Consider the following 14,145-nt stretch of genomic DNA (forward strand, 5'->3'; position numbering starts at 1 on the left):
GATTTTTAGCAGTAGAGGCCTTAACGCCCTTGGGACCCTGAGAAATGGTTTCAGGGTCAGCAGTAGGGTTTTTGAAAAGGAATTTGTGGGAGTCAGGAACCCTGTAGTATCTGTCTGGCTTACTAGGAGCCGGAGGCACAGCATCAGGAGTCATACTGGATTTTGAGAAATCAACAACAACAATGTCTAGAACAGGAGGTATAGCCAAAGGCCTATGCTGAGGAAGAAGAAGAAAATCCCTAAGTCTCTTTTTAGATTCAGAGAAATCCTGACTTTCCCAGTGGAAGTGTTCCCTTAAGGTATGTAAAGTTTCTCCAAAAGAGAAATCCTCAGGGGGAGAAGCAGAAGGGATGGAATCTTCTGCGTCAGAGTCCTCATAAGTAGGTATATATAAATCCTGTTCAGAAGAAGAATCAGAAGAAATAGAAACCTGATCTGAAGATTCATAGTCAGTGCCTTGCCTAGGCCTCTTAGCAGGAGGGGGATGGGTACCCCTGATCAAGGTAATTAAATCTTCAGCCATTTTGATCATTTGTTTTTTAGACATTGGGGCCTGTACATGTGGCCCAAGTGTCGGTTTTTTAGACATAGAAGTAGGTTCTGGCCTTAGTTTTGAAGATGGCGTCAGTTTAATATACAAATCTTTAGGCCTGAAAACACCCTCAGAAGCTGGTGCCTGCTCAGCGGCTCCGGACCCATCTAAGGTAGAGACATCCGCGGGTTCAATACTTAAAGCATCTTGCGGCATACTGGACTCCAAATGGGTCTCAGTAGAGGCCTGCAAATCAAAAGTAGCGGGTATCAAGAGCTGTGAAAGCGCCTCACTGAGTACCGGTGAACCGGCGACTGGCTTAGAAGCGTCGTCAGTTTTGGACCTCAAACGGTCTGGCTCTGTCTTTTTCTCTGCATTTTTTTATATATTCCCATAGTCAGATTGCTAACCAACGACATTTCTGGATAGTTAAATCTTGAACCAAAATATTTAGAAGCAAAAATATACCGTTTAATCGTGCGTTGATTAAATTTAGCACAAAACCGACAGCAAGGCACGTTGTGGTCAGGGCCTAGGCAAGGAAAACAGTACAAATGAAAATCCTTATGAGGTATTTGCTTCCCACAAGTAATGCAATTATTAACTTTTACTGACATCGGTAAGGAGCAAGAAAAAGTTTCCCCAACGGGGTACTAAGCTTTTAGTTGAAGACTTCGGTTCTGAAACTCGAAAACAAAAATTTCAGGAGTCGGCCAACCGGCACTTGCGAACTGCTTCTGCTTCGGGCACAGCGTGGCAAGAAAGACTGATGTAATGGCGTCGGCTGCATGTTTTACACCCCTGATGACCTGACATCATGGAAGAAGGGACAGCAACCGATGCAGGACCCAAGACTTTGTTAATCAGGCCGACTGAGGGCAACCTGCCAGCAGATTACCCAGACGTAATGACTGCAACAATGAAACACGAAGAATATCAGGACTCCTCAAATTACTGACACAAGTTCAATGATCTTGTCCTCCAGTTGGCAGTAAAGGCACAGCTACTAATGTCATATCTATTTTGTAATGTTTATTACTGTGCATCCACTTCACTTACCTCAGTAACCTTGTACTGTAACTCAAGTGGCATCTTATCTGAGCCATGCAGTAAACAGCTTCGTACTGACCCAACCTGCCTAACAGGGATGAACCTTCTCCAACTTCACAATATTCAAAATAAGGCAAGAAAAAAATGTTAATGTGTATAATTAAAGTTTTCTGGACTGAAGAAGGCAGAACTTAGTAACAAACTCTACTACTCTTTGGCAAACATCTGGGATCAAAACAGCAAGCTACATTCCTAGTGTTACATTTGTTGCATTCTTCTATCACGAAAGCCCTCAAAAGTAATTTCATTTTCTTTAAAGTGGCTAAAAGATGGGATACCTTTCTGTCACTGCTGCCTCACTGTTTCATGACCATTGGTTCTGTGAACTTCAGAGTGCCCTTACTTTCTAATTCAACCACTGGATCCTCCATAATCTGATTTAAAAAATTTGTGTACACTCACTACATAAATGAAATAAATACAGCAGAGACAACTGAATGTTCTGTATTTGTATCTGGATTTAACAAACAGCAGAAGTGTTCTACTTTCTATAAAAGAAATAAATGAGATAAAAAAAATATGAGAAAATTCTATTAAACCACATTTTTATGTCCCTAGCCACTAAGAGAATCAGTTCCATGCATCTAAAATATGCTGCTGGTTCAGAAAGCTTCTCAGCCAGTGTTATATACCTACTGCATACAGTACATCATCTCCACAGAGAACATGAGCATATATTTGAATGGACATATTATACTGCTTAGCTTCCATCGCCATTTCCAAAATCCTAAGGCTGCTTCATACTCATCTTGCCTAACTGATCAGTGAGAGCTCAAACGCCTTATTTTTTCCCACTAACTTTAACATCTTGTGTCAAACCAGCCTTCTACACAGCATTATTGGAAGCATACCTCTCAACCTAAAATGATTCACCAGAAAACCACAACTTTTATGTACAATAGACCAAAAATATGAAGCACAGTTGAGAGGTATGACTGGACACATCTTTAACATTCTAGGGAAATTAGATTCAAAAGTTGCCTTTTTTATTCTTTTATTTACTTTTGCTTGAGCAGTAATAAAATGCTCCTGCTACACATCAAGACTGACTACTGTCTAATGCCTTCCCCTGAAAGAAAAAACAAACAAAAAAAAAAACTAAAGACTATAGCTTACAGAACTGAAAGCTTACCGATATTAAGTTGCTGTTATAGAGGTAGCAGGCCTTAGCAAGCAGACTTGTGATAAAGTATTGTGTAGTAATTGCATTTTGCCGCTGCTTTGGGGACTCTTAAGGTAGGAGTGAAATGTCAGTGATGAGGATTATGTCTCTACCTCTACTATCAGAATGTATGAAAGTGACACTTGGGTGTCCCTTAGCACTCAGTGCTGGGATACTCTTTTTTGCCCTTTACTTTTCATATCTCCAAGTAAACAGCTAAGACCTCTGGCTAACAGTTTGCAGATGACTAAAAGTTGGGGATTACTGTCACCATCTATCACCCTAACACTCAAGCATGAACTCTACCTCGAAAACACTTGGTGCAGTTAAAAAGGTTCAGACTAAATGCTAAACACAGACCACTGTCACTTTTGGCAGAAAACCCCTTCCCTCATCATTCTGCAGAGACAACACAACACTAAAAATGAAAATGTACTCAGGGACCTACGAACTTGGGTTGATCATCCCTTTTTGTTTAACCAGTTTAACCATCATATGACAGCGGTGGTCTGGAAATTCCTTTTCTTAGGGCAGCTTAATTGCAAAAGGAATACCTTCAAGGTCTACAGAGGTAATTACTCCCTTATACTCGGCACTCATCAAACCAATTATTGAGTACAATGCCCCCTTTGGGGTGTATTTCAATGAAAATATCAAACCACTAAGGTTCTAACCAAAATGATCACAAGACTAAAGTCCCTGAGCTATTAAGAGATCCTGTAAGCTCTAGCTCTTCAGTTAATGTCTTAATGGTTTTTGAGAGGAGATCTCCTTCTCACTTATCACACCATTAGCTGCCTGGATATCAAGGACCTCCTGTAACACTGCAAGTCCAATGGTTCTAACAATACTAGAATCATCATCATCCCCATTTTTCACATCTTCTACATGGAGTTGGGCTGACATGTCAACTGTCATCATCTCTCTCTATTCAATGACACTCTCCTGCCTTCTTTGACACTCATGCCCGACTATCGTATGTCTTCTGTCATACAATCCATCCACCTCTTTGCTGAATGCCCTTGTTTCCTCTTGCCTTCTTCCAGTCTGTCCAAAATCATCTTCACCAGATTGTCTTCTGCTTTTCTGCATATGTGCCCAAACCACCGTAATCTGTTCTCTTTACCTTTTTTGCAAATGGAGCTACTTTGGCTTCTGCTCTTACGTCATCATTTCTTCATCTGTCCTCTAGTACATGTCTCGGTCACTTCATCTCCATCACCTCTAGCTTCCTCAACTGCTCTACCTTTACTACCAAAGTTTCCATACCATGCAGTAGTACTAGTTGTACCACTGTTTTGTACACCTTACTTTTCAGCTTCTTTGGCATTCTTCTGTCATATACTACACCTGACACTCTTGTGCCAGTCGGCTACATCAAAGACAGATGGAAGGAGTACTTCAAGCAGCTTACGAATGAAGAAAACCCCACAGAAGCTGTACTATCCCAGACACAGGATACAATGAGAGAAGAGGAGGAGCCCACCATAGAATAAGTAAGAACAACACTAAGGAAAATGAAGTCAGAGAAAGCAGCAGGCTCAGATGAGGTCACAGCAGATGTGATAAAGATGCTGGGTGAGACAAGGAAGAAATGGCAACTGAGACTCCTCATAGCAGTGTGGAGAGAAAGGCATATCCCACATGACTGGAGAATAAGAATAATAGTGCCATTGTTCAAGAACAAAGACGACATTACTAACTGTGGGCAGTACAGACATATCTGACTCGTGTTACATCGCACAAATGTTTTGGAGATGACTGATAAATGAATACACAGAGTGCAAGAAAGTAAGATAGGAGAGAAGCAGTTTGGATTCATAATCAGGATGCAGCACAACTGTCCCACTGCTTGCAGTGAGACAAACAGTTAAGAAGAAACTAGAGATGAGGAAACAGTCCAACTGGGAATTCCTAGACTTGAAGAAAGTATATGACAAGGTCTCAAGAAAGCTGATTTCAGCAGTCCTGCTGTGATTCAAAGTCCCAGAAACACTGGTAGAATTAGTGTAAGCTAAGGACCCAATGACAAACATACAAAAAGAGTTCGGTCTCACAGAGGGGTTCCCAGTGGGAGTGGGTGCACACCAGGGTTCAGGTCTGAGCCCACTGCTCTTCATATGCATTTTGGACTACATTAGCAAACAGGATGGAGGGGACAGATCAACAAGGTTGATGTACACAGACGATGTAGCACTGTAGAGAGATTTCCGGCAAGAACTTCAGCAACTGATAGGGGAATGGAATGCAAAACTGAAGGCACATGGAGTGAAACTGAGTACACATGAGACATTTGTAATGGCAGCAAATGTTATCAAAAGAAGCTGAGAATTGAGATAGAAGGGAAATAGTGGAACAGTTTAACAGCTTCAAATATCTGGGAGGGGTTGTTGAGGAGAAGGGAAGTCCGAATGAGGAGGTCAAAGCTAGAATCAGAGGGTCTGCAACCAGCTGGCACAGAGTGTCAGGGGTAGTGCATGACAGAAGAATGCCAAAGAAGCTGCAAAGTGAGGTGCATCTAGTACTACTGTATAGCACTGAAACCTGGGCAGTAAAGGCAGAGCAGTTGCGGAAGCTAGAGGTGATCAAGATAAAATGCTTGAGAAGGGTGGTAGGATGCACACTGTGGAAGTGATAAAGAAATGAGGGCATACGAGCAGAAGCCAAAGTAGCTCCAATTGCAGAAAAGGTCAAGGAGAACAGGTTACAGTGGTTCAAGCACTTGTGCAGGAAAACAGAATACAATCTGGTGAAGACGATTTGGGACAGACAGGAAGAAGGCAAGAGAAAACAAGGTGATCCAGCGAAGAGGTGGAGGAATTGTGTGAGAAGATGACTTGCAACAGTCAGGCATGAGTGTAGATGAAGGTAGAAGAGTGGCACTGAATGTAAAATATGGAGAAAGTGACATGACACCCCAACTCCATGTAGAAAAAGGGGGTTGATGATTATGAAGATCCAGAGTGGGTCTCCACTGTCCTTCCTTCTTTCCTGAGTACCCTTTTCCTAGGGTGCCGTGATCTAGTAAATCCTGAATGACAGGGCTGGGCAAAGGGAGCTGGTTTTACAGTGGTAGAGGCAAGCCCTTTGGGCAGGGGATGCTTTCCAATGAGATGGCACAGCCTTGTTTGATGATAGTTAGGACCTCTTTTGTCTGTGGTTACTATTTCCAAGAAAGGAACGGCTACAGAAAGCCTTTTTGAAAGGTGGGATGGAGAGGTTGAGGAGGGAATAGGTGATGTTGGCAAGGTAGTCAAAGATTTTTTTTTCCTCCAAAGGAAGGCCTTCCCATCGGAGATTCCCTATATGGTTTGTCTGAGAATTTCTGTAAACTCAGCTGGGCAGTTCCCGTGGCATCTAGGGAACGGAGAAAGTAAAATTTGCCTGCAGTCCTTCAGGTCTTTCCCTGCTCTTGTAAGGCTTTGAAGAGTTTTGCAGCTTCAAGACCAAACAGGAAGTGTTTGTCTGGTGGAGAGTCTAGGATTTTAGATTTGAAGTCCTTAGGGATGGGTTGGCTCTGCAAAAAATCATAATTGAACCTGTGGTTGCAGCCCTTGAAAAGGCATCTAAGCATCATAGCTGCATTTGAAGCTATGCCTAGCAATTTGAAAGTACAGTTGTGTACGCTTACCATAAATGTAGATGTTTGAATGTATTCACTGCTGCAGTCATTACATTTGGGTTATCTGCCTGCAGGTAGCCCTCAGCTGGCCTGAATATCAAAGTATTGGGTCCTGCGTAAGATGCTGTCTCTTCTTCCATGACGTCAGGTCGTCAGGGGTATAAAGCATGCAGCCGACATCATTACATCAGTTTTTCTTGCCCCAGATGTCAGGTGCCCCCATAATGGAAGCAATTATATATAAGGTTACACCTCCAACAAAATGCAAATACACCAGAAAGCTGAAATGCACTAAATAAGAAGAAAGGTATAGCCAAGAGAAGTCAGGGGGCTGGAGGGAGGGTAACCAGCACTGCAACAGTGAACACACTCGAACATCTACATTTATGGTAAGTGTACACAACTGTACTATGTTTTTCATGTTTCACTGTTGCAGTCATTACATTTGGGTATTTTCCCAAAGCTAAGGAAGGGAGGAGGCAGTTAGAGAGCATTAGGACCAGCTATTAACCCTGCAAGACTGCAGTGGCAAAACCAGCTCTGGATTTAGAAAAAATAGGCAAGTGGTAATGCTTAGTGAAGGTATGTACAGAGCTCCAGGTAGCAGCTTCTAGGATGTCCCTGGTAGGAACACCTCTGAGAAAGGCTGTTGAAGTACACGCAGCCCTGGGGAATGTGATCTTATCCCCCTGCGGGGTAGGTTTTCCATGGTGCTTAAAGCAAAAATGAATGCAATGGCCTATCCACTTAGAAATGGTTTGCTTTGAAATGGCCTTCCCCCCTGCCCTTGCAACAAAGGCAACAAGCAGCTGTTCAGTTTTTCTGAGAGGCTTAGTCCTGTCCAAATAAAATCTAAGTTGTCTGTGCACATCCAAAGAGTGCAGTATTCATTCTCCTTTGTTCTGTGGATTAGGAAAGAAGTTGGCAAATGAATGGACAGATTAAGGGCCACACTGGATACCACCTTGGGCATAAAGGAAGGATTGGTCCTGATGGACACCCTGTCTGCATGGAAGATGATGAAGGGCTCCACTGCCATGACGGCCTGTAATTCAGACACTCTTCTTGCTGACGTGATGGCTAGAAGGAAGGTTGTTTTCCAAGAAAGGAATTTCAACTCTGCAGTTGTAGCTGGCTCAAAAGGCAGTAGAATGAGTTTTTCCAATACAAAGTTAAGGTCCCAGGCTGGAGTAGGGGCTCTCCTGGGTGGTCTTAAATTTTTGGCCCCTCTGAAGAATTGTTTCAGCAGGGGGGGAGAGAAGAATGGTGGCTCAGTATTATAATGTGCTGAAATGGCTGAGGCATGAATTTTAAATGATGAGAAGAAAAGGCCCTTGTATAGCATCTCTGTTAAGTATTGAAGAATATGCGGTAAGCTGGGCACTGTTTTGCCCATTCCCTGAGTCTGGCTCCAGAAACAGTATCTTTTCCACTTTTCAGCATAGGATTTTTTAGTACTAGGCCTCCTTGACTGCAGAATGGCATCTAGCACCTGCTTACTGAGGGATGCTATTGGAGAGCTCAGGTAATTGGCCAGGCTGCAATGTTCAGGGTTTGGAGCTGAGGGTGCAGAATCTGGCCCTCCTGCTGGGACAGCAGAGATGGGTTCTGAGTCAGGTGCCATGGTTCCAGCAGTGACATACTGCGCAAGAGGGGGTACCAGTGCCGGCTTGGCCAGTCGGATGCAATCAGTAATGTCCTTGGTTTGTCCTGTTTGATCTTTAGCAGAACTTTTGAGAGAAGAGGCAGAGGAGGCTTTCCCAGGTGAAGGACACAGTGCATCCACTTTCCAAACTTGTCTGTGGGGAGTCCTTGTACAGAACTTGTCCAATGAGTAATTCTGAGGGGAGCCAAACAGGTCTATCTCTGGGTTCCCCCATTTGTTTCTCAAAATGTTGAATATCTTTGGTTCCAGTTTCCACTCGTGTGGGTCAATGAGATTTCTGCTTAGGTTGTCTGCCAGTGAATTTAACTTGCCTGGCAGGAAATGAGCTTGTAGGTGCACTTGGTAGCTCAAGGCTGTGTTCCATGGCTAGTCTGTAGAGGAGATATGACTGAGTTCCCCCCTGCTTGTTTATGTACCACATAGCAGTGGTGTTGTCTGTCTTTACCAATAACTGTCCTAGAAGAATGTGGTCCTTGAAGGCTGTCAGGGAATTCTGTACAGCTAACATTTCTTTTGATTGATATGCAGGTGCATTTGACTCAGGTTCCATTTGCCCTGAATGCAATGCCCTGCCAAATGACCCCCCATGCATAGTCTGATGAGTCTGTTAGGGTTTGGGCAGCAGGGGGTAGAGTGAATGGCAGTCCCTTGTTGTGGTAGCAAGCCTCTGTCCACCAAAGGAACTCTGCCTTTACACAAGGAATGACAGGAATCACAGATTCCAGGTCCTGAGAATGTTGACACCATAGGCTATTTAGATACCATTGAAGTTACCTCATATGGAGTCTTGCATATGGAATTAGTAGAATGCAAGAGGCCATGAACCCCAGGGGCTTACAGGATTTTCCTTGCAGATAGCTGGATCTTTGTGGCCAGTAGTTTGAAGTACGCTGTCAAACATGTTTCTCTGGCATGAGGTTAGCCATCTGGGAAGTTGTGTTCAAGCTTGCTCCCAGGAATACAATTTGTTGGCAGGGTACTAGATGAGATTTCTTTTCGTTTATGGTGTACCCCAGTGAGGTTAGCAGTTTCTTTACAAATGCCAGATGATTTAGTAGCATGTCCTGGATTTCTGCCTGAATTAGACAATCATCCAGGTATGAGTATATTTGAATATTTATTTGCCTGTAAAATGTAATGACTGGAGATAGGCACTTTGTGAATACCCTGGGCACAGTAGATAAGCCAAAGAGAAGTGCAGAGAACTGATAGTGCATGTAACCTGCTCTGAAGCGTAGGTATTTTCTGCAAGATTCCCTTATTGGAATGTGCATGTAAGCTTTCTTTAAGTCCAAGGTTGCCAACCAGGAATCTTTGCCTATCACAGGAAGCAGCTGATGAAAAATTACCATTCTGAATTTTGGGATTACCAAAAAGGTGTTTAGAATAGAGAGGTCCATGGTAGGAAGCCAGGAGTGGTCTTTGCTGGGCACCAGGAAAAGTCTTGAGTAAAAACCTTGTCCCGTTTCTTCTGCCGGGACAGGTTGAATAGCCCTGATACTTTGAAAAGAAAGAACCTGCTGCTGAGCCTCTGCCAACTGATTTGGGGGTAGGTCTGGCCAACCGTTTGGGGTTGGCAAGGTGTGGAAGTGGAATCTGTATCCTTGGGAAACTATATTTAAAACCCATTTGTCCTGGGTAATGAGTTCCCAGTTTTTTGCATGCAGGGCGATCTTTCCCCCTAAGGGAGCAGGCAGTTGTGCAGAGCTTGGGAGGTTTAAGGTTAAGTCATTGTGACAGTTTTCCATAGGGGGGTGTCTTACTACTTCCAGCTTTGGAAGTGGAAGCCCCCCACTGCTTACGCCTGTGAGTACCTTGAGACTGTAGCCTAGGTGGTCTGCTGTTCCTGGGTTTGGACTGAGAAGACCTGGACGAGACAGGAAAGGACCAATTCTTAGAGGGCCAATGCCTACTAAATCTGGGAGGCTGTACTTGCAGGAAATCTTTAACAGTTTGCATAGATTTAGCTTTTTCCTCCATCTTTTTAAGTACTTCTTCTGCTTTGTTGCCAAACAGGCGGTCTTGGTTCAAGGAAGCATCCAGTAATTTAGCTTTAACATGATCTGGCACATTTTGCTCCTTAAGCCAAGCATGCCTTCTAAAAACAGACCCAGTGACAGCAGCCCTGCAAGATGCTTCTAAAGAGTCAAAACCACATTGCAAAGTATGTTTACCAACTTGTTCAGCAAAATGCATTAAATCCTGTAATTCTTTATTTTCAGCACAGTCAGGAATCAACATCATTTTCTATTTAAGTAGTCCAATAATATGCTGCTGATACTTTAACATATGAAACTGGCAGTTTAAGGCCCTAATGGCCAAAGTAGCAGAAGTATATACCTTCTTACCCAATCTGTCCAAGGCTCTGGAATCTCTTTCAGAGGGGGTAGGGCTTTTGGCAGTAGTAGCCTTAATGCTAAGTCCCTGTGAAATGGTCTCTGGGTCCGCAGTAGGATTCTTGAAGAGGAACTTGTAAGAGTCAGGTACTCTGTAATACCCGTCAGGTTTTCTGGGAGCTGGAGGTAAGGTGTCTGGGGTCAGGCTAGATTCCGAGAAGGCATCATCTACAATGTCCAGGACAGGAGGGATAGCTAAAGGCCTGTGTTGAGGTAGGAGTAAGAATTCCCTAAGCCTCTTTTTGGAGTCAGAGTAATCCTGGCTTTCCCATCGGAAATGCTCCCTAAGAGTAAGCAAGGTTTCACAAAAGGAAAAATCTTCTGGAGGGGAAGCAGAGGGTATGGAGTCCTCTGCATCAGAATCCTCATAGGTGGACAAGGGGAAATCTTGGTAATCAGAAGAAACAGAAATTTCAGAATCCTGATCAGAAGAATCAGAAGGAAAATCAGTTCTAGGTCTCTTAGAGGGTGAAGGCTGGCTTCCCCTAATTAAAGTAATAAGGTCTTCAGCCATTCTTATAATTTGTTTTTTAGGCATATGGGCCTGACCATGCAGTTTGAACATCGGTTTGCTAGGCGTGGGTCAAGTTTTAGGCCCTGAAGAAGAAGATGGCGTCGATTTGAAATGCAAGTCAGTAGGCCTGAATGCACCCTCAGAAGCCGGTGCCTGCACAGCGGCTCTGGACCCATCCAAGGTAGAGACATCCACAGGTTCCATAGCCGAAGAAGCATCTCGCGGCATACCGGACTCCGAATGGGTCTCAGTAGAGGCCTGTGAATCTGATGTAGCGGGTATCAGGGGCTGCGAAACCGCCTCACTAAGTACCAGCGAACTGGCGACTAGCTTAACGGAAGCGTCGTTGGCAGCTTTGGACCTATGCGGTCTGTCTGTCTTTATCTTTACTTTTTGCTCAGTAGTTGGATGGCTTACCGAAGCCATTTCTGGATAATTAAACAGAGTACCGAAATAGTTTGTTGCAAAAATGAAAAGACGACGAATAGTTCGAGGATTGAATAAGGCACAAAACCAACAGCATGGGACATCGTGGTTTGGGCCTAAGCAAGGAATGCAGTATGAACGAAAATCTTTATGAGGTATTTGCTTTCCACAGATAATACAATTGTTAACTTTTACTAACATCGGTTTAGAGCAAGAAAAAGGATCCCCAGCGGGGTACTTAGCTTTTTTGAAGACTTCAGTTCTGAAACTCCAAAACGAAAATTTCAGGAGTCTGCTGACCGGCACTTGCAAACTGCTTCTCCTTCGGGCACCGCAAGGCAAGAAAGACTGATGTAATGGCATCGGCTACATGCTTTATATCCCTGATGACCTGATGTCATGGATGAAGAGACAGTATCCGATGCAGGACCCCAGACTTTGATGTTCAGGCTGGCTGAGGGCTACCTGCAGGCAGATAACCCAAATGTAATGACTGCAACAGTGAAACACGAAGAACATCTGCTTGTGACTGTAAGGACTGCATTAGTTGCTTAGAATCTGCAGATTGTGGCTCTGCTATGACCTTATTCAAAGACTGCAGGACAGGTAGCAGATATTTAGTCATCTGTGCCTGGTAGCTAATAGCTCTCAATGTGCAGGTGTCAGAGGTATAAAATAGCCCTACTATCCTTGTCAGAAGAGAGGGTGCTAACAATGGGGAGATGTTTTAAAGGCTTGTCCCAGGATGGGGAGACAGCAGCTGGGCCAGCCACAGAGGTATTTTAGTTCATCAGGTACCTTATAGAATATATTTGTTTTTTTTTTTTTGGTGCCTGAGGTCAAGAATCAGGAGTTGTAGATGTAGACTGAAAGGTGTCCTGATATACATCAAGAACTGTTGGGACTGGAGAGGGGGGGGGGCTGGAGTGCCCATTTCCAGAAGACTACATCCTCTTTTGTACATCCAACATTTGCTTAGAATGCCACTCAAAATTTCTCATGTTCTGGATGATTTCCCAAAGAAGGCCTCTTCAGTAGAGGAGTCAGGGGAGATGGAAACCCCTTCCATCATCAGTGGAAAGCTGTTCAGGGTGAATGCATCTGTGAGCAATAGTCCAGGGAGTGATCAGAATCCAAATCTTGTTCTGCAAGAGATGAGGAGGAATTTTGAAAGTGTCTTTGTGGTGTGCCCTGGGGCTGCTGTGACAGAAAAGAGGCTTCTTGACCATGACTGTCTTAAACATGTCCTAAAAGAAGTCCATCCATTATTTTTCTTTAGAAGTTGTAGGGAAGCTCACATGCCTAGTTTTCTGCCTTTTCTTCGCATGTGTGACTTCCACCTGAAATAATCTCAGAGGTTTGGAGCCTTGCCACACTAATAAGAGAACCAGGAACATCTTCCTTAACAAGGATTTGAGGCACTACTTTGTAGGCCCTTTGAAATGTCGAGATGCGGTTCATCTGAGGCATCTGCCACCTGAAAGACTTCAGCAGCCATACTGGCCTATGACAGGGTCTCGGTATTGGGCAACTAAGAGGGTATCTGATGAACCATGGGTTCTCTAACTTCAGCGGGTGCATCTGACTTGGAGAAGCAAGGCTGAAAGTTGTCTTGGGGTCTTTTGAGTATCTTCTTAGGCAGATGGGTGATGTTGGATGTAGAGGGATTCCACCACTTTCGTTTGGGCCAGGTGTTTTATATGCTGAGTTTCATGGAACATGTTCAAGGAGGAAAGCCACAACGTAAGGGTTTTAAGAACAAATTGGCTGGTGGAGTAATCTGTATTGCTGTTCCAGGAGTAAACAAAAGACACAGTGTGCAAGACCTTGTACGGGATCTGCCTACTGCACTCGCACTTACTGCTCCTAACTGACTTCTAAAAAATGATCTACACAATCAAAATACTAGAAAAAGGAAGGTTCACCAACAGGGCACTAGTCTGAAATGCAATAAAGTGAAGCAATGGTATCAATAGTCCAATGGATGCACAACCTGCACTCAGGAAGTTAAATATTTAGTACCCCAGCCAGATGTCAGTGGACGAAAACCCGTATGTTAAGAATACTGCAACAGTGATTTCAGTCAGGACATTTACTGTACTTAAAATGTTTTTGTAATACTTTGGAGCTTTTCTCCCTGGGCCTCTACTAAAAATGGGCACCTGCCCAGATAGACTTTCTTGGAAATCCAATGTCAGTAAATACAATAAACATACTTACTTAATTCAACAGATAAAAAGTCTCAAAACATAATTAAGTCAGTGAAAGAAAGGGTCACCTGTGGTTTTGGTGGGGGGCAAATAATCATGTGCTTTGTGTGGACTAGATGTTCAGTATCACAGGAAGATTGCTTTAAAAAAGGAAAACAGTTCAAGACAATGTAAAAAAAATATCTACCCTACATACTTGGGTTTTGAAACACAATTTGACAGCACCTTCAAATAAAAAAGGTAAATCTAAAATGGCTCCAGCATGACATGGTGGGAGAGTATTATTTAAAATCCTGACAAAACATAAGTACTGCAACAGTATTTGAAAATAAAGCACAGCAATACTTACAGCCTTTTCCTATCTACCACTCGCTTGACCCTTATTGCTCTTTGCTCGGAATATAACCTGCAAACTCCTGTGTAGAGGAAAAATATTAAGGATAACTCCAAAATCAAGTGCATAAAAAAACAGGAAACCTACAACAGTGTACATTTCACACATATAAA

At 43.4% G+C, this 14,145-nt stretch overlaps 1 protein-coding gene across 1 annotated transcript in view; it reads right to left on the reverse strand.

The window, feature by feature from the left end:
- STX18 (syntaxin 18) overlaps nucleotides 1–14,145 on the reverse strand; it is a 1,377,880-nt gene that overhangs the window by 727,442 nt on the left and 636,293 nt on the right. Inside the window, exon 5 of the mRNA XM_044062606.1 lies at nucleotides 13,988–14,054. Within this exon, the coding sequence (XP_043918541.1) occupies nucleotides 13,988–14,054 (67 nt within the window). The remainder of the gene's footprint in view (nucleotides 1–13,987; nucleotides 14,055–14,145) is intronic.

The sequence above is a fragment of the Protopterus annectens genome, chromosome 2.part1 (assembly GCF_019279795.1).
Source record: "Protopterus annectens isolate FY-2018-M chromosome 2.part1, PAN1.0, whole genome shotgun sequence".
NCBI lineage: Eukaryota > Metazoa > Chordata > Ceratodontiformes > Protopteridae > Protopterus > Protopterus annectens.